This window comes from Phalacrocorax aristotelis, chromosome 2, assembly GCF_949628215.1.
Source record: "Phalacrocorax aristotelis chromosome 2, bGulAri2.1, whole genome shotgun sequence".
Lineage (NCBI taxonomy): Eukaryota > Metazoa > Chordata > Aves > Suliformes > Phalacrocoracidae > Phalacrocorax > Phalacrocorax aristotelis.
The window spans coordinates 62,397,027-62,419,048 of NC_134277.1; the positions used below are offsets into that span (position 1 = coordinate 62,397,027).

Sequence of the window (22,022 nt, forward strand, 5' to 3'; positions counted from 1 at the left end):
CAATGTAACATCAATGTTACATTGATGATGTCTTCATTTTAGTTATTTACATCACTACTCTAAATAAGAAAGGAACTAGCAGAGATAGTAAAGTCAATCATTTTGATATACACTTCTAGTTGCAGCTGAAGGTCTCAGTTAGCTTTCACAACAGCATGACAAGGGTCCCACTCCATTTACACTGAAGCACACTTCATTAAGATAAGAGCAAGAAGTGCCCCTGTCAGAAATCTTAGCATTAAGGCCAATGCAGGCAAATAATATCTTCATAATGAGAAGTTATATCATTCAGCTCCAAACAGAGGAAAACTCCCATAGTAATGTGAAAATTATTGTATTTCTGCTATTTAATACCTGGTTTGGTCACAAGCTCACAAGCAAGTACTTGCAATTGAACACCACTGCAGTGTGTTAAACAAATTCCTCCTATCTCCTTAAATAACCAAGGAAAATTAGTCTCCTTTTTCTGCTGGCTTTGAAGTCCTTTCTCTTCCATGCCCATGACATCACCTTCATTTAACTTCACTCTCAGGAAATGTGCAGAAAAATAAGAAAATCACCTCTTTTTCGTCCTTTACACAGAGATCTTAACTGATTCCTTACTGCATGCTCCTAGTAACACCACAACTAAAGATACCCTGCCCAACAATGACAACTTTACTACCCCACAATGGGGGTTATGGTGGTTTAAAATAGTTTTCACTTTATAGACAGCTAGAAAAGCTCACTTTGTTGCGAATATTAAGAAAAGACAACTTTGATTTTTTTATTTCCTACTTCATTCTTTCTGAAAATACCTGATACGTCAAACGTGCAAATTTACAAACTTTCATACCTACGTGACAAAACAGTGTGGTAAAACATTGTCAGTGACCTCTCACTCTGAACATTTTCTCTCTTCCACTACCTGTTTTTAATTATTCAAAAATCTTGACTGAGTTTTTTAACACCTTTCTCAAGACGGTGCATTTATGAGGCTCATAGGCACTTGGCTTATTTTCGAGAAGGATGTTTAAAGATTTATCCTGAAGGTTTATGAGAAGTTTTTAAATATGAAGGGTCTGTATCTGCACTTATTATTCAGGCAAACCTTCAACTGCTTATCTGAGAGTAAGTATCCATTTTAAGTATTGCCAGAATGGATTTAGAATAGTTGCTTTTCTAGCCACTGCTACAGCATTCAACTAGCAGTGGGGAAAAGCTAAGTACTATTTTTAGGACTGATGCACTTGATGGCTGCAATTTTACTTTTTTTCTGGACAAAACTTAGTGGAGAAAAAGTTTCAAAAGACAAATAACGGGTGTATTTCCAAATTTTATCATTTTGATATTTACCTAAATTATACTTGTTTATATATCGACTAGATTTTAACACGGACATTGCTAGACATTGCTAATTAATTATCCAAGAACAGTTTCAGACAAAAAGCTCACTAAAAAGGTGATTCAGGCCACTAGCTGATCATAATGGGATCAAAAAAAGCATTTAAAATTACCACAAATATTACAGAGTTGGCTTTCCTTTCTCTGCAATAGGATTAGTAGCCACTGCCGTGCCAGGCAAAGGTAAGAAAGGCCAGGTTCAGGAGGAAAATGGTCCTGACAAATGGTTTGGAGAACCTCCTCTGTTCTCATGAGGAGTGACACTCCAAATTACCTGTGTGCGCATGAGTCTGGAAGACAGTAAGGGCAGCTCAAGTTCCATACTGCTGAGCAAAGATGCTAATTCCATCAGTCAGGAGGTGAACTGAGTCTCTCTGAGACTTCCCCCCTCCCCACCCCACCAAAGAATTAAGCAAGTGTCCTTGAAGAGGGTACGAAAGCTAGGTAAGACCATTTCACCTATTTAATCTCTAGCTTTCGGGCTTGCATTCAAATCACCTGAGTTAGTAGCTACTGTACCTTCCTGTCAACATGGTTGTAAAAACTGCCCTGATGCACAATTCACACAGGCAGCTGTAACGGTTCCTGACTGTCACGGAAATATGCCTGCTACATAAGGCTTCTTGATAGGAATATTAAGAACATCTATTTCCTTTTCTTCCTTTCCTCCTACAGTTCACAGTTCTCTATCTGGTAGGCACCACACTCAAATCCTTATTATTAAAATGCAATACACATATATGCAGGCATACAACTGGGGGTGTGGGGGTGGAGAAGAGGCCAGTAAACTTCTAGTTATGATAAGTTTATTTCAAGTGCAATAGAAGGCTGTGTTACTATTTTCCAAGCTAAAAAGAGCTGTGCAGGTCACCAAATGGGTTCAAGAAGTAACGGAAAAGTTTTTCTTATTTAGAGATTAACAGAACCAAATGCCTTCTGCTCACTGTTACTACTTACTTTTCTAGTTTAATTACTAGCAAAGCTTTATCCTTTAAATAATTTCTAAAAAGAACTACTGTATAGATGCTGAGTAAGAACAAAATCAAATGTAATTACTAAATCAAATCCAGTTGATATTTTAAGTTTCTAAAAGAAGATTCACCTACCCCACAATGACTTGTCTGATGGATATCAATCTCTTTTGGTACTGAATCCTTCATTACCTCTTGTCAAAATGAAGTAAACAGCAAACCCCAGAACTATTCACTTACCAAACTGCTTGCTTTAAGTCCTAACTCAACTTTATTCACGCAGACAGGCTGAAAACGCAATACATCCAGATAGACAGAAGGAATAACACATGCTTTGACATTTACCAGTATGGACATGGGGCAGATGCATAATCTGCAGATCCTCCAAACAAGTGGTAATGAGATCTTTATTGCACACTAATCAACACACATTCCATACACATCATTTATGCCACAGAAAAATGAGTTTATTATTATCTTGGAGCAATCAAGAAATAGATTGTGACATCTCTTTTTGTTAATAAACAATGCAGTAAGAACACATGTAGATAACAGTGTGGTACAAAAGGTTTTATCTATCTTGGGCTACGTGCAGGAACTGAAGAGGAGATCTCATCAATCAAGGAATATTAATATAAGATAAACGGCTGAGAATTCAGGAATCACTGGAGGATCTTGTGGAAATAGGCTTCACATAGCAGGGGAGGGAGTAAGGGATGGGGGCAGAAGATAGCGATGACATTTCTTATTGGTATGAATTAGAAACAAATTAAATACCTTCTTTGGGATGGCTGCATTAAAGCTGCAACTTTATCATCAAAGAATTTCTTCATAGCAAATCTGTCTAGAGCCTGATCAGCGCTGTCAAAACAGAGACACAGATACCATGTTATTCCAGTTTGGGGTTATCTTGGAAATTCAGCAGGTTACTGATTGAAATATGCCAAAATATTTGGAAGGAAAACAAAGGAAAGAAAGGAAAAAGAAAAGGAAGAAGGACCTGACTAGCAATTCTGGCACTTACAGGTCAGACAAGAATGTTTTTTCCACTGGCACCTTCTCATTCCACACCTTAAGGCAGTTTCCTTCCTGAGGCAAAGCACCTACTCCCTTATTCAATTAACTGGACTGCATATTTCCAATATGAATATATTGAAGTCATAATGCAATGAACTTCAGCAAAGCCAAGCAACTTAGGCTGCAAAAGAAGGATACTTGCCATAATTTCCTGAGTGTGGCACTGGGGAGCGCTCTCTGCGAAATATAAGTTTATTCTCTTTTTAAAAAAGATGCAGCAACATTACAGAGATGAAAACCACTGCCTAGCTCTGACTGTAGTACAGTACATGAGGTGCAATGGATGCCGGGCCGGAGTACCACTTAAGCAGTCAGATAATTAATTCAGTCTTTGTTTCCTGTGCCCTGAGCTACCAAGGGAAAGAACGTTTAAAATAACAGTGTCAATCTTTGAAAAAGAAATGTTTTGCATCAGACAACCACAGACTCTTCAAACGCACAATTAAGGAGCAACATATTCAGAAAAATACAATTTCTTCTGTTCTCTACCCGGAATGGCTGTGATGGGGGTCTTCTGCATCTGTGTGAGGAAGGCAAGAGGGTACAGAAAAAAGAAATAGAAGTGCCAAAAATCAGTAAGAATGCAGTTAATCGCATATGCCAAACAACATGCTATGCTGATTCTGTTGTATCTATACCAGATAAAAACAATGTATCTCTTAACAGATGCAGCGGATGGTGTTAAATAACATCAGGACGTGAAAAAAGCAGAAGTTTCAAAACAGACTCTGGAATATCAAATTTTAAATTCTGCATCTAATTCAACCTAAATCAGTTCTAAGGAAAAAAAACCTGTGCAAAGTACACATATGTCTATGAGGCTAAAAATGGAATTTATACCTTTTCCAAAAATTAATCAGAAGACACCAATTGTCTTGATGGGGTGCTGGCTCAGGCTGTAAAGCCATGCCTTTTCTTCATGGATGTCACAGATTACATAGCGTGTGCTTAGAATATCCTTGACCCAAAAACTCTCTTCTTTACCCACCCCATCGTACATCTTCAACCCCACTACCACCCAGAATTTAGTCGAACCACTCTTAACTGGCCAAAGACTTCTAGTATTTACTTGTTATAACAGAGTTTACCAACTGTTACAAAAAGCTCTGTTTGCCCTCATAAAATTTAACAGCACATTATTCCTTCCTAATTGAGAAAATCAGATATTTGTAACATATAACCAAAAAGGATTTGCATCATAACGCTTTTTCACTAAGCCTACATTTTTTTTGCATGTGCATGCAGACAATTGTGAACTTTATTTAGCGTGAACATCCTCAAAGTCTTCCGAGTATCATTTCTGACACAGAAGCTGGCGCCCTCAACAGCAGCTGCAGTAGTTTCTGCCTCTGTGACATTGCCATGTACCTTTTGAAGAAGAGTCTTGATAAAGCCAGGGATATACAAATCCGAGCCAGAAAATTTCCTCAACCTCATTCTTACACAGAAAATTTAAGTTTTGGATAGGAGCTGACAGATATCCAGAAATTTACACGAAGGCTTCTAAACTGACTGTAGCCTCGCTGGTGAAATCCTGAGTTTCTTTGGGGTAAAAGACAACACCTACAATCACATCCAGATGTTGTTCTGTTATGGCATTACTAAAATGTATTTATAGCCAGGTACCACCTTTAGGGATAACACAATATGGCAACACTGAGATCACAACGCAGTACTATCTCCACTTGACATATTTTGTCATTCACAATACTTCTCAACAAAATATTATAATATTGTTGCAACCACTGTCCCAATTACTACTCAAAGATATTTATTTATTTATTTTCAGCACATATTGGCGTGTATAATTCTTAGTCTACAATTACCTGTTGATCAGGCTTACCAGAGTGGACACAGATCGTTTTCTGAGATGTTGGCTTTACTGAAATCGTTAGTAATTTGCCATGAGCCTATAGTGATCCAGGACTTCATTCAGTACAGTACTGCATCAAATCTATTAATGACAGACTGGTGTGAATTTAGAACCAAATTTGATTTAACCATGGCCTTTACAGTGCATTTTTATTTGAATGCATTTATATATGTATATATAAAAGAGACCAAGGGGAAAAAATTTGATTAAAACCATCTAAAGAACCCAAAGCAAAACACATTTAATCCTTTTGAGAACATTTATCAAATTTTATCTTTGTTGACATAAATTGTCAGTTTCATAATTCGAACACTCTAAAAGAAACAATTAAAACCAAGTAATCAGACACCTATTGTTTGAACTGACTGCAAGATAAAGTCTACGTCATTTCTTAAACTGCATTCTGCACTTTCATCAATGTCTAGGAATTCCCTATTAAAATACTGACTCCAGATTCTAGTAGCTGTTTTCCTTAAGTACTTCACAAAATTTCCTCATTGATTCAATGAGGAGGCAATTTGATGGATGTGGCAAATAGATGAGTTTAATAGAATAAAGATGGTATCATTACATAAAAATGGTTTCTTGTACATTTCTTCATTCATCTCAGAAGACCCTTTAGAGATTTTTCCCGCAGAATCACTGCATATCTCAGATTAGAAGGAACCTTTGGGTGTCACCTAGTCCAACCTCCTGCTGAAAGCAGGACAAAAAAACTTTGCCATGAAAGCAGGCTGTTTTGACATGCTCCAAGACTCTGAGAAGAAAACTTGACAAACCTTAACTGACAAACAGTAAGCTGACACACAGTACTACAATTAAGAGGCATCTTTTTCTGATGTAAACACACACAAAATGCTTTATTCACAACTTACCTTGCAGAAACATTGGTGAAGTGCATATATGATGATATGACTACGCCTATCCTTCCTTTTCCTCCCTGTATCAAGAAAAAGGGGAATGATAACTTTTAATTTATTACATTATTGAGCATTATTTTATTTAACACCCATACTAAACAAAACTTTAAGACGGGAGATTCAGAGAGTCCTTTTGTTCATGCATCTCCTGTGTTGTGGAAAAGGTGGTAATGATGGGCAGCAGCTTGTCTGTCTATGCAAGCTGGCTGACAAGTGACATAAAAACCAGTAGGGTTTCTATGCACATGCCATCCCAGTCTCAGTGACTGAGAGGAAATTATTAAAAACAAACAAACAAAGCAAAAAGAACTTCACCAGTAATAGAAACATTGTGTCAACTATTCTAAATTTACATTACTTTTTCCAGAGAGCATTCAAGACAAGTCTAGACAATGTTGTAATTTCTGGCATGAAATGCTATAAAATACCTGTTTTGGAAAGCATATGAGTTTCTGACAGGTTTGGGCATTTTTACCTCCCCAGCACCTGAGATTTATAACAACTACTACTTATTTTTCTACAGATAATTTAAGAAAATGTTCCAAAATCTTATTAATTTACATTACAAACTTAGTACAAGTTACCAAGCAGTAATTCTCACATATTTCAAAATCATTTCAGTCTCTTAGCTGATACAAAAGTAGCTATGTCTACCTTTGTTGTTGGAAACTGTAAAGCCATTACCAAAAGGCATTAATCAACAATATGCATTACAAATTTTTGTATAAAATACCTAGGAATACTTTGCCCCCTTTTCTTTTGTCCCATGTAAGGGCCATTCTCCTGGCTGCAGTCCTGCAGCTAGTCAGAATTCAATAGCGTTTTGTGCAATCACGGCATTCTGCCCACAAGCGATTCACAACTGGGGACTATACAACCCGACGTGAAGAGAAGTTTTGGTCCCATTATCCCCTCATTCTGTTCAGAGTAACATCTGCCAGTGATACAGAGACAGATTTGCCACGATTATCACCAGCACAGCTACCAATGCAGTGTTGATTTCAAGTTATCTGTATTTAATAAAGGCTTCTCTTTATTTCTCTTCATTGTGAGCAAGAAAGGAGATGAAGTAACACTGCACAATGTTTGCTGTAAGGCACTGCAATGATGCTGGCAGTTAGAACCTGTCAGAAGTACAAGGAGGTACTTAATGCCCTCATTTCCTACAACCATACGACAGTCTAAGGGGATAAGCTATGATACATTGCTTATTCTTATCCCACAACAAAATCCACACATGTCACAGAACATGAAAAGCTTCTAAAGAGTTTGCTGTTGGGTTGGAAAAACCTCAAACTTCTAAATACACTCACAGAAGTAGCACTGACCTTTGAAGGAAACAAACTAACATCACTGCATGCTATACCCGGAGCAGAGGCTAGAACCTTAGTTATCTTAAAAAGCAATGTATAACAAGCATGCAAGGTCAGTGGATTTAACTTTACTTAAATCAGCTAAAGCTTTGGCATGTTGTTTCCAACACTGAAAACAGATCAAACTTCTTATTTTTTAAAATAAGTAATAATAAAGGATAAGGTTTTTGAAAATTAATACAAACTGATAAGCAATGTGTATACACAAAGCTCACTTACTCTGCAATGGATCACCACCACATGTTGAGGATCATTGTTCAGCCATGACTCCATAGCCTTGCAGATGGTGCACACTTTATCAAGAGGCGGAGCATGGAGATCAGGCCACCCCACATCCATAATCTGCAATTAAACAAGTAACATTCGCAAGAGACACCTTGACCCTAATACTTCATGTTAAGTAGTGCTGAAGAGTCTCCACATTTTTTCCAACCCCAGAAAATCATGTCGTTCGAATATCATGGTGTAACTAAAATATGCTTATAGGTCTTTTAAGGGCAAAAATGGGCTTTTTAAGATAGAAGTACTTTTATAAAAATGAACAAGCAAACAAAAAACTCACCCCAAAACCCACCAACTGTTCACAACTGACAACATTTCTTAAGATCTTGATTTCTTAAAGAATTTTCATTTAGAAATTCAGGTATTTTGTAACAGTAAGGTCAAAATTAGAACAAAGAATGTTAACTGGCCTGGTCCAGTATTTTGTGATTGTTTTTATTTAATATGCCATTTATTTCCTTCACGTGCAACAGATTTGACATCTCAATTTTTTTCCATATTTTCTATTCAACTTTAGTCACTACATAATACTGTTCACTCAATCTGTTATTATTATATGCATATTTAACTCTAACAAAACCAGTAACCCTGAACAACTTAAATCCTTCATGATCAATAAAGCATTCAAAAGGTCAAAATTAAGAGTTCTTTTAATATCTTTCTCAGGTAGTATATATCCCTGTAAATATACATCTGTGCTACTCTGGGCTTATAATAGCTGCTGAAGAGTACCTGCATATAATTTTTTTTTTTACAACAATCAAATACAACGATTGGTGAGGAGGAAAAAAAGACAGGCATCAATAGCTCCCTTCCTTATAACTCTATTGTGCAGAGAAGCAACTATGAAAAGAAAGTACAAGAGAGAAGACTATATCTGAACCGAGGTCACTAGCCTCAGCTATCAGACTGAACATTACAGTGTATAACCCCTACTATTCTGTGACTGTACAAAGGAAGTATACTTGGAGTAAAATTTATATCACTAAATAGGAATTTTTCAGTAGTCACGACGGGCTGTGTCTAAGAAAACAACAGGAATGGCTATGTAAAGCACAGACCTAACAGACAAAAAACAGAACTTGGGAAAAAATAGAAAGGGATGCATGTGAGGTTTTTATCATCTTCCAAACGTTGTTCTCTTACTCTGTACATCAATGCTTGCATAGCTTCAGGGCTTATCAGGACATTTAAGTTGTATTTAACACTAGAAAGGGAGGTATGTTATGGAAAACAACAAATACCTTTGGATTAAGCTTGGCAAGGTCATATCTCTTTTCAGAGAGGTTTAACACCTGTTCAGAAAGAAAGAAAAAATATCAACCATCAGGACTTCATAATTTATGTAGTAATTATCATGTGTTTCAAGTACAGCTATTTACAAGAAACTGCAGTGGTAAGGCTTCAGATTTGCCTACTGTTTTACTAAACTAAACATCTCAAGTCAGGTAGTACTAGCAAAAACATTTTAGATATTCAGTTATTACAGAATGAAACTAACGATGAAACTGAATGCACATTTTGAAAAAGGACAATTAAAGTTCTGCTACATTTTATTTATTTCACATGGCTTTATTTTAGTTAGAGGTACACCAAGAGACCTGGGCACCATGCAGAATAACTGCACAGCATAAGAATTAACACAGGAAAGTCTGAGGGGGTAATACAGTCTTAAATATTTGAATTTGAGTGCCTGGCAAGAAACTATTGGTCTATCAAAACTTCACAGGGAAGATACGGCATAGCTATTTAACTATAGCTTAAACTATGACATCTCCCAACTCTCCTGTTAACCCATTAGACTAAGTTATCATACACCTAGTCCTTAATAAGGGACAGTTAAAGAGACAGACTGTAAATGAACGTAAAGGAAAATACAAATATAGCAATGTATACAAGTGTATCTGACTCATTAGGAAGTACTTTAAGTCAATATCAACTCATTTCATTAGGAAGTACTTTAAATCTGACTCTTTCAATAGGAAGCACTTTAAATAAGCAACAAAGAGCTGAAATGTCAATACTCAACAACTGAAACAATGCTACTGAGGCAGATTCTCTTTCATAGTGTGGCTAGTTCACATCACAATGAGTTAAGGGTATATGATATTCATAATAATTAAAAGTCTCATTACGCTGCCAGAATGGGATAAACAGACCATAAATACAAGAAATAGTAAACATGAGAGATAAGTCCATTATACACTTTACTACTACCCAAGGACAATTTAAGAATGCTGTTCTGAAGTCTATCATCCTGTTTGGTGTTAACCAGCACTCTCATCAGGAGTCTCAGCAAAGAAGCCGAGAACTAAACAGGCTAAAGAAGCTACATCATTTCAGTCTAGAAGGTGGTGTCTGCTGCTCACTGATTTGGTACTTAAATAAGCTGAATGTGGAACCCCATCATGGACACAGTGGAATCAGGAACATATTATACTATCTTCAGGAATTAGTAAGCTTTTTGAACTAGAAATTCTTGCAGAGAAAGGAGAAACCCCCAAATTAACAAGGTGCCCATGAAAACAGCTTCTATTTTAAGCTGCATAAGGTTCTCGAATCACACATTATAATAATCATAACGGGTATACACCACTTTCACTGACCTCAAACCCCAAAAGAAAGCATAAAACATCTTTATATGATGAGGAACATGGTCTTTATTCCAATATATTGCTTGCATTTTAAACAGATTACTGCTGAAGAGCTAAATGGCAATCAAAAATTCATATGCGCACTGTCTATATTCTTTTGGATCAGAAAGATGTATCAACATTTACAAGACTATAATTATCCTTCCAGAAATACCAACTGTAATTTAACAGGAATGAAAACAGAAGTGTTGTATACAAATGACTCAAAAATTTCTGTAATTTTCCATCAGTCTCAATATTTGCAAAACAATGTAGTGGAGAGTCATATTTCTCTGTACAGAATTCTTAAAATTAGTGTTAAAGCTATGTTAAGAGATCAATTACTTAAAATTTTCCACAGTAAAAAGTACTATTTGGTAAGAACTTTTTAAATTCCTCTTTTTCCTTGGGTTTATATGTAAGATCAGTTTAAAATTCCAGTGCGTCAGGATTCAGCCCTGTTTATGATGGGTATTTGTCACTGTTGGATCAGATGCAAACTCAAAGATGCAGCTGTACCCGAGTCCCTATCAACCTATAGAGTAGAGATCAAACTGAGATACTCCAGCAGTCCTATCAGCAGATAACAGAGACCAGAAGGTAGAAGAACCAACTTTTCACATACAACAAAACACAAGGTCACAAGTCTTTGAAGAGAAGGATATGCTATCAATAGATGCCAGTAGAAGATTAACTGCATCCTTTTTAGCCCCTTTTTGGCATATCCTAGGTCTACTTTCTTTTATTTTGGTACCAGAAAGAGGAGCATTAGCCTTTAGTTCTATGTAACTTAAATGATTTTGCCCTAAATTTTAGGAACTTATGTAAAGACTAAAAATGAAGTAAGATAAAACAAGTAGGGAAAAAGAAACCCTTCCTCCTTACACACAGCAGAGAGGAAACATCCCCTTCTCCCTTCCCATATGATTTAATCATGAACTGGGAAGTAACTTGTACTGTTAAGATATTCTCTCACTCTGCTGAACACTCAGCAACACCACAGAACAAAAATAAGGAGAAGAGACCTTTATGAAGTACTAAAGGTTCTCATATTTGGTCTGCTCCTTGATCAGATGGCCAGAAATACAAAAATCTCATGCCAAAGAACAGAGATAAATGGCATGTAGCTCTCAATTTTGGAAAGTAAAAGGTGTGCTGTGGTCATATGATACAACGTACTGACTGGGGAACAATTCACCAGCCTACAGCCCGTTTCATTAAAAGACTGGGAGAGCAGGCAAGCAAAACTCTTCTACCTGGTGGGACCAAACTTGCTTGCTGAAAACAGTCATAGCCTTATGTTGAGTCAAGAGCAAGGCAAATCAGAAGGTGGCCAAAACATGAATTAAGCTAAAATTAACAAATAGTTCCAACTAGTAAAGCATCAGCAACACACAAGTATTACCATATCATTTACATATGCAAGACCAAGAAAATGCACCGCAGTTATATTAGTCTAACCTAGGAACAACTATGTATGTGCTAAGACTACAGTGTAGCCACTGAAATCTTTTTATAAGTTGTAGCAGCGGATTTGGGGTTTGTTTCACTTTTTAAAAAGAATTGACCATGAGCTAAATTATTCTGTGATTCTATTCTATGATTGAAAAAGTCTTCCTACGTTTGGCATAAAAGCTTGCTTGTTTTAACAGCCCATTTATACAGGCTATCAGCATTTAAAGAACAGGCCTTTACAGCTCTGGATTCTTCTGGAGTAACATAACCTTGAATTTTTCAACATAATGTGACTTCCCTCTTGCTGACCAAGGCCACACAACACCAAACAGAATAAACTGATTAAAGTACTATGCAGATTCTACAAAACCTCAGTTTTGAAGTTTTATTCTGTTGGAGAAAAGTCACATTTCTTCTAGGGACCAAAGACTTCCGGGAAACTTTTTATTTAGGACAGCAAAGCAGAGAAAAATTTACTGTAAGCTATGGACAGGCTTCCATCTCTCCATAAAGGACTCTGGTCTTAGACTCTCGAAGTATAATCCTCTACTGTTAGAGAAAATGTGATACTTAAAATGTTTTTGTTCATATTCTTCATAACAAACTGACACTTGAACAGGCAACAATGCACTCACCCAATTCTTTGGGTGTATCATTCCCCTTCTCTGTCCTATCAACTGTAGTGGCAACAGTTTAACTTATATATAAATCTGGATGAGAACAGCTAGATAAGAAATGGCAAATGCTGACTTGCAGTATACATTCTGCTAGCTGAGACCCTGACCCAATAAAAGAGTAAAACTGTTCTCAGCAACTTCAGAACTGCTCACTTGCATAACTTTTTTGGGGGCATTTTTTTGCTGTTATACACATGCCTCTTGAGCAGACTGAAGGGGCCTTTGAAACATGAGAAACAAAAGATAGTTTAAAAATGAGCCCTCTGGATCTACAACCTGGCTGTGGTTTGTCAGGTTATCTTGCAAATTTGCAGAAATATACTTGGAACAGATGGCATCAAACTTTCTTTTGACCAAGTCAATTGATTTCCAAAGTACTCATTAGGATATAAATAAATAAATAGAACAAAACTACAACAAAATAAAAAAATCCCACAGATCCAAACTTTACAAGAGAAACTGACTGCAATCCCAGTTAGACAGAGCGGGCTTCCTGAACAACATTTACCATGTATCAGATTTTTGTAATACAAACAGGTATTTAGTGAGATTTAACTGGACTGAGACGACAAGCTTATTTCACAAACGCCAAAACACTGTTGTTGCATGGGAACGGCCACTGAGAACAGGTGAATTTGAACCAGTAAAGCTTTACATACAGATCACCTTCAAACTGTTACTACCTTGTACCTTCAGAAGCTACCAGTGCCTGATGGAAAAGGAGCCAACACAAGAAGGTAGCATGCTGAGGACATCAGACCACATTACAAGAATTACGAGTGCATCCTGAGGACAATAGCTGGTTCATAACACATATATAACACCTTGGTTTGTGAGCAAGAGGTAATGTATTTAAATCACAATGTGGAATCTCTCCAGACACTAATTTCCACTGTGAGTCAAGTTCATGCTCCTGAAGCTGTGGATTTGATTCCAACAGTTTACACATGCTAACTAAAAAGACAGTAGAAGAAAAAAGGAAATAAAATATTGGCCCTGTTTAAAGTTCACCTTCATAAAACAAGCTGAGACAATACATGCCATAGGGTTTAGATGCACTGGCCAGAAAACAGCACAGGAGATTAACAGTTTGGGTTATCATTTAAAAAAAAATAAAATCTGCAAACAGAGGCCATTATAGTTTTGCTTAAAACTTAATTTCCTATAGGAAACTAAACAGCAGGAAAAATTGCATTTAAATCAAGTTAATGAGAAAGAACTGGACAGAACGCACAAACAGCAATCCTAATTTTAGATATCGTTTCACAATATATAGTACAAATAGCCAAGACATGATGGTGAGAGACCACCAGATACCCAGCTGAGGACCCAGATGTAGCTGGCTGCACAAGAACGCACTCCACGTTGCAGAGTGTGTATCTTCTAAAAGCATGCTTTGGACAATGAAAACAGTCAGTGCAATTATTCTCCAGCATTTGACTATGTGCTATCACAACAGAGACTGCAGTGCTGCCAGCAGAGAAGTGCTTTTAATATCTGTCCTTGCCTTACAGCTTAAAACACTACTGAAGATGTTGCTCTTGCTTGCAAAGCTGTAAAAGGGAAACAAAGAGGCTTTAGACAAGTGTCTTTTAGTTTACAATGATATATGTGGACCTACTGGTGCTCTTCCTGCAAGACAGAAGGAGATGTACCACAAAAGACTGATCCTGCACATACCAAGTAATTATCCCCATGTTTGGATTTCAGCATTCGGGTTACGTCTTGTAGATTGTGGAGGTAAGTTTCCTCAGAACAGCTAGCAGGAAAGGATACAGCGATGATCCTCTCTGTGATGTAAGTGAGGTCAAGTTCATAGCCTTCCTCCATAATGTGATCAAAGCCTGCACTTCTGTGAAGAAATTAGATGTGGCAGTTCAGAGCAAAGCAGCCAAGATCAAACATTGCATATTAATGAGAAGAAACTGCAACTTGGACTCATACCATCAAGCATCTGTTGTTTCCAGTATTTTCATTACAATCACAACCTATTATACGCCTGCAGAGCTCAAATTATTCAATTCAGTTATGGAGCACCTAATGGAGTTAGCCAAACATCAAAGTTCTTCACAACAAAACTATAATGAAAAAATCTCTGCAACCAATAATGTAGAAAAGTAGTAAGATGAATACAAGCACCTTTGACAAACACTTGTGCAACAAATTTGGTAGTTAAATAGAAAACATACAGGTATTTATGTATGCACAAATCTCTCTTTCTGTAGAATTCTGCAAATGCTTTACAAATTGGTAGATTCACCAGTGATCTATAAAACACTGCAGATAGATCCTGTCTTGAAATCTGCTCTGAGTAACACTGAAATGAACCCAAAACCAGTACCTAAACACCAATGTAATGCAATTAATCTCACAAGTTAGTCTACAGATACTCTTTACTCTAACTTCTCCTTCTTTTCCAGGTTGAGGGCACAACCAGGCACCTTACCTTACAAGAATAACCAGAAGCATACAGTCATTAAGTTAAAAGTAAGCTCAGCAAATACACTCGGTTGTATTCTCAGACAGGGATTGTAAAAGGGTCCTTGCATAGCAGGACATGTCTTGCAGAAGACTCAACTCACAGAAACCACAACCACAAATAACAAAACCTAAACCCACTACAGCATAATGTGACGCTGCTACACAAAATATGAAAATACTTGCCGTGATCCTTTGTCACAACTGAAAGAGCAGTTCTTTGAAGCACTGCTGGAATTCTGAAACAAAGAAAACAGAGCAGTCAATCCAGTACCTTCTTTGCTGTCACTGAGGTCAGCGTTCCTGCCTTTTTCCTCATTTGTTATGTCCATACTGTGGAAAACCATACCAACAATAGCATAAGATAGCATCATTGCCTTATGTTTTGACTGCAAACACTGTGGTTATGGCCAGGTTATGTCCAGCTCTTCACACAGACTCACTACCACCTCTTCCAACTCACTACAGCCAGAGAAGGACTGGTTGTCCTTTGTATTCTTAGTAAGTGCATTAAGATTAGAGAAAACATTCAATGGACTTCTGAGAAGGAGTTTGACTTTCTATATAAAACTGCAAAAGTAAGTTCCTCTCAAGCAATTCTTTTGTGACAATATTGAAAAATATACCCAATTTATTCCTGTAGCAGAGTCCTGGGTTAGTCCTGAATAGAAGCCTGAGCTACAATGGGTTTGGTTTATGAGAATTTAGTGTGTGTCTTTTGTAGTTCCATTTCTTCAGTAACAGTAAAGATGCGTTAAAAAGTGTCAGAATCTTCTCCCCCATGAACATTAGTAATAGAATTTTTCTAACCAATTTTAGCTGTCTCAGAATTAAGCTCCAGTGTGATAAGTCACCCAAGCTCTCTATACGTAATGGAAAGAAACAGAGACATCTAGAGGAGGCAGTATCACTTCCTTCCAGGATAAGAAGGGATACTGTGCTTTAGAAGAAGGCATCTGTTCTTCTGCATGTCCTCTAGATTATAGTAACTTCCTCCTCTCTTCCACAGCTTAATTATCTTGTAGCTAGCAATGCATTCTTTTTTCTTCAGTTTTTCCTACTATTTGTTTTGTTTACTAATTGCCAATGACTACATCACTAATTTTTCCCTTCATAGCTAATATTTAGCAAAATCCAACAGTATAATACATGACTTCCTATAGAGGCAAAACGGTTACTGAAAAAGCTTTTTAAAGGTTTGATGAAACACATAGCATATATGCACATACCCCTACAACATGTTCCACCCCAACACATGAAGAACCTGTTACAGCACTTCTCACAATAGGCAATCTGTAAACATGAGCCATATCTTACCATGCTTCTGACTAATTCAGGTTTAGCAGTCAATTAAAAACAATCTTGAACTTCTGTGACCACCTCTTCCCCGCTCCCCTCACCCAACATTTCTGTATGGTTTCAGGGTCATTTCACCAATAAGAAGGGATTCTTCTTCATTCTGGATCAAGTCACACACAACTACCAGCAGAATATGAGTTTCACCAAGCACAGGATTCAACAGCACAGGGCAGACCATCCAATAAAGGCAAGTCATCTCCATCCAAGAAAAAAAAAATACAAAAACCAAAAAACACCAAAACGCCACTGTTTTCTACCTTGCTGCACACTGGAAGGATAATGGCAAAACATTTGGCTAGTCTTTTAAGACAACAAATGCCATTTGGCATCTCCCATGATGGACAATTACACAGAAAATCTTGCAAAACTAGATAAAATTTTTACTTCCTGTCAACAAACAGCAGTAGAGAAGATGAAGGGGAACAAAAAAATAATGGCTCACAATGGCGTGTTTGACCACACCTGGCTAAAAACTTGGAGTTGTAACTGTAATCCAGTGGAACTAGTGCTTGATTTGTTGCCAGTAGGACAGTCCACCCTGAGATTATTCTTCTTGAGCTTCTCCCCATAATTCTTGTTCCCCTGCTTTCCTGGCAATGCCTGGCACTGCAGACCGTATTAACCAGTCATTTGAGAAGCAGAGTTTTGAAAAAAGAAAACACCTCCCATTTCCCTACAAAAATTCCTTAAAACTGTATGAATATCCCAAACAAACAGATCAATCCCAAACAACAACACAGAAAAAGTTAGTCCATGTAAACAAGTGCAAAGAGCCTTTTGGTTAGACAAATTTAGCTGCAGTTGTTGCATGAAACCAGCAGGGGGAAGCAATTGCTTTTCAAAAGACAACTGTCTTCTCTCCAGCCACAGAATGATATTAAAGAGCAAATTCACTGCATCCAAGGTACTGCATCCTTGCCCCTTTCCAGTAAAAACTCAAGCCATGCAACTCTTTCCTTTGACATCCTCCTTACTGCTGCTTTTACCATCTTTGGCTCCTGAATCTAGTCCTGGTCACACTGCAGTGCTTGCTATCCCAACTTTCTCAGAGTCCATTAGAGTCTAGGCATGATACAGAAGTTAAGAAACAGACCCGTATTTAATTCTGCGTCACTTTCATAAGGTCACAACCATCAACAGCAGGTAAGTTTCACAGCACATCCTGCTGTCAATGGAAGTGTAGGAAGTGGGCGAGACAGCAATTAAAGCACAGCTTAGACAAAGCAGGCATTTGAGATCAGTCCTGTTTATTCACCTTCCTCTGACACCAAAGAGGGTGAATCTGTTCAAATAGCACACTTGTGTTGTCCCAGGCAGCAGGCTGCATCTCGTACTTTTACAGTCTCTCCACAGCTTCAGAGCAAAACCATGATGCAGGTACAGTACAGGCCATCTCACAGTGTGGCACTGAGGTGGCATTGAGACACCTTCTGCACTTGTCCAGAAACAGAAGGAATAAGAAATAACCTCTCTGCTAAGCCTGCATACCCTCACCTATGACAAAAGGCTGTCTCTCAAGGAAAGACATGGGAAAAAGAAGTAAAAAATAATGGCTGTTAAGAAAAAAAAATACAAAGTATCTGTAAAAAAAATTGTGTGTCTTAGCAAGATGATCATCCTCAACCTTTCCAAGAACTGAATAAGGGAACTTGGGTTACAGCTAGTAGGCTTACACACTTCATAGGCTGAAGTCCTCTGTAGTAGAGCTTCAGAGACCAGAAAGATCACCAAAGGGACAAAGGGTGAAGTAAGATTAGTTTTGCCCCAATAAATTCATTTGCATTTCATCAGTACACTGATTTACTATCTTTTATATGACAGCTCTAGGAGAAAAAAAACCAAAAACAAACCCTAACATGTAAACTGCTCATTTCCAATACCAAAGTAAAACTAGACATGTGGACCACACATGGGCTTAGAAATACCAGGTGAGATAACAACTTACCCCTTTTGAGACTAGAATCAAAGGCAAGCTAAGGAAGCCAAATGAAAAATAATTCAGTACCCTTTCCCAAAGTCCTGTTCCTGGCATTGAACTATAATATAATAATACAATATCTGCTTAAAAGCCATCTCAGCAGAATATAAGAACTACTGGTTTCAAGGACCGGGTTGTTTTGAACAGCTGAGACAGCTGTACATAAACTATCTGCTTCTCTGAGGAACAGCACTACTGAAAACTCATGACTCTGGGATCTGGCATGCATTCATGCAGCTCAGCTATTTCTCTCCTGGGCTGCTTCTTGAATGGGAGCATTAACAAGTGTAAGGATCAATGAGTAGAAACTATAATTATCTTAAATGTAAATCAGTGAGTAAGCTGTGACTTAAAGGTATCAGAACATACTTTGACAGTCCTATATACTTCATACTGCAGAAAAGACAGGACAATGAACTACACTGATCATTAGACCGCTTCTCCATGATAATTCCTACTGACACAGTAGTTGCTTTTAGATTCTACAGTGAAACACATGTTTGGATGTCTTGGATGAGAACCAAAATTTGCATAATCTTTTGGCCTCTGGCTTTAGAATGAGTCCCAACGTGGAAAACAAAGATTTATGCCTTGTGAATACAAATCTCTCTGGGTTACTGTATATCTATTGCTGCAGTAAGTATTAAAAAATTAATAAAATAATATCTTTTTGAGGTTTACTCTCTGCAGAAGAGATTTATCATTCTTTGTACTGCAAACGGGTCTTTGGCTGTACATTTTATTTTTGTTCTGTATACTGTGTACCATAAAAATAATGGTCTGTTCCCCTGTGTAGTGTAACAGCAAGAGTCCAGACAGATGTGCCCCTTGCAAGTAGCAGTATCTGCAGAAGTTATAAATCCCAGCTTGCTGTCTCCCTGCCAAAAGCTACCCTGACTCTTAGCTGCTGGCAAAGCTGCTCCCACAATTCTTCCCTATAACACTTCAGCCAAGACAGGCCAGGCTTCCCTAAAGAGGTTAACTGTAGGGCTTTGTAATCCAGCTCATCTTTATCAAGTTTGTGGGGCACTTGGATATGGAGTTCCATCTCCCAACCTGCCAGGGCAGCAAGGAACTAAGTGCTGCAGGAAGATAATCTTCCAACTCACTTTGATTCAGAAAAGCAGCCCCGCTCGCAGCCTGAAAGCTCCTGGTACAGCTGGGTCTTTATCCATCTTTTTCTCCTCTTTTAAAAAATTGAAATTCATAACAGAGAGAAGGCACATAGCAAATTTTTGCTACTGAGGGCTCTTTAGGAGGGAATACTAAATGGACGTAAAGTCCATGTGAGAAAAAGGCACAATCGATGTTTTACTTCATATACAATTTTACAAACATACATATACACATTTGGAAAACCATCATATTTCTGATGCCTTAGCTCTACAGTGTCTCAGGACTAGGAGTTCACACCAAGCTTCATGAGGCTAGCTCCTAGCCCTAACCATTGCTGTGTAACACTGTCTCCTGCACACACAGACCAAGAATACACCTGCCTGGCTGAGTTAGAGTCACATCAACACTCAAATGACCATGTTCCACTGCAAACCTATGGGGGAAACTTAATATGTCCATATTTAAGTATTACCATGTTAAGTGTTCAGTAAGGAGTTTACCTCAACTGACTAAAATAATACATGTGCTCGAGCTCCGGTTGTAGCATAGTTTCATAACTACTCCAGAGTTTTGAAACCACTTCCTGAATGAATGAATACTATCCACAAGCAATGTAATTAAGCACAGAGTGTAAAGGTTTCAGCATTAATTCACACCTACCACATTATGAGGCTCTGTGTAAGTCCTGTACAATATGACTCAGCAGCACCTAACACAAAGTTCCTGCATGTATGTGCTTTGCTTCCTAACTCTGTCAAAAGACACATTGATGTCCACAGTTGAAAGGAAAGATGTGGTGGCAGATGGAAAGACTAAAGAAGTAGATCTCTCAAGTTTCTCTCTGACCTAGTTAAGACCCAAGAGATCAAAACTGAAGCAAATTTTCATCACAGATTTAGCACCCTATTGACAAACGGAAAATTATGCACACGGAATTCTTGGATAGAAAGTGACAAATCACTTCTGCCAGCCTTTAGTTGAAAGAAGAAGCCACATTTATTTGTTATTATGTAAATATTAAGAATAAAATAAGATTTGAGTCCATAGGGGCATGAAGAAAATGCACTTCTGATTTCCTGAGTAAGAAAGCATTATCCAAGCATCAGAGGTATCCCAAACATTAGAATTAAAGAAAAAGTTGGTTCTGACAGTACCTAGAATTCAAGCCAAACTCTCCTTGTTGATGTTTACGCAGCTTTCCTATAAAGCAGTAAGGGCTGACGCTAGAAATATTCCATTAGTAGTCACATTGCTAGGGAAAAGCAAGAGAGCTTTTCTTTCCTGGATCAGACACCATGGAACAAAATGCAAAGGACAGAGAGGAAGGGAGGAGAAATCCCAGAGCCAAAAAAGGGTCAAGCAGGTTAAAGCAGTCTCTTCCAATTTAGTTAATAATCAAAAAGGAGAACAAGCGTGGCACAAATTTAGAAGGCAGAGAAGGCAGGAAGACAAGGAACGAACCTCCCATTAACACTACACAGACAGGATGTGTGCTACAGTCACGGGTCACAGAGCCAGAACCGCAAAAACCTCATCTAGGCAACGGCATCTAGCCCCACTATCTGGAAACAGCACTTTCTTACAAATCCCCAGCCTTGCACCTTTACACCTCCCCTCTTTCCCAAACAGTAATAGTAATAGATACCACTGGAATAGTAGGTATAGTAATAAATACCACTGTGTAGCAGTTGGGAACATTCTTCTATTACCTAATGACCCCTGCCCCTCATCCATGCCAGCCATTGCTCCTGGGGTATACTGGTCCATGGAAAGCAACTACCAAAAATTTCAGGAAAACTGCTAATGATTAAATAACAACTGATGCAAAATGTAATAGGACAAAAGGCACCACTGAAGCAGCATTGCTTGCCATTAAGGCTGCCTCCAAAACGGCTGTGCATGAGCTACCACATGTACAGAAAAAAAAAACCCAACACAAAGAAAAAAACCAAAACATAAGACTTTGGCTTGCGTAATAAGTGACTAGTACAAACAGAAAATCCTCTGAAGTATTCAGAGGTCACAATGAAGCTAAAAACATCCAACTCCATAGAAAATGATCTGCAATTATTTTCCTCACAATGTATCTCATTATTTTGCATCACAGTTGTTACACTAGGAGCAGCTGTCAAAACCAATTATTCACATGCAGATAACAAAGAATTTGCTCTGGTTTTTTTAATTTTAGTTAATTTGCCTGGTTAAGGGAGAGAAGAGTAAAGGGAGAAACAGTCTTGTCACTAGACATTTTAGTTGGTTTCAACATCAAATATATTCTAGCAACTTAGAAATAATTATAAATTTACTAGAACAGCGTGGATAATAGCATGGATCCAACCACAGAGGCTACCTCCGTTGTACAAAAACATTTATTGCCACCCCAATTAAATAAACTATACTGCTAATACAAATGCAACCGCTGTGAGGGTCTCCGGCCTATGTTGGTA

The 22,022-nt window shown here is 37.8% G+C and overlaps 1 protein-coding gene across 10 annotated transcripts in view; it reads right to left on the bottom strand.

The window, feature by feature from the left end:
• The window catches only part of TNS3 (tensin 3), a 238,425-nt gene that overhangs the window by 104,033 nt on the left and 112,370 nt on the right, over positions 1–22,022 (bottom strand). For all 10 annotated transcript variants that reach the window (XM_075083811.1, XM_075083812.1, XM_075083809.1 and 7 more), the window contains 6 exons: positions 15,309–15,361; positions 14,325–14,496; positions 9,124–9,174; positions 7,817–7,939; positions 6,180–6,244; positions 3,132–3,215 (listed from right to left, as the gene is read on the bottom strand). In XM_075083811.1, the coding sequence (XP_074939912.1) occupies positions 3,132–3,215; positions 6,180–6,244; positions 7,817–7,939; positions 9,124–9,174; positions 14,325–14,496; positions 15,309–15,361 (548 nt within the window). The remainder of the gene's footprint in view (positions 1–3,131; positions 3,216–6,179; positions 6,245–7,816; positions 7,940–9,123; positions 9,175–14,324; positions 14,497–15,308; positions 15,362–22,022) is intronic.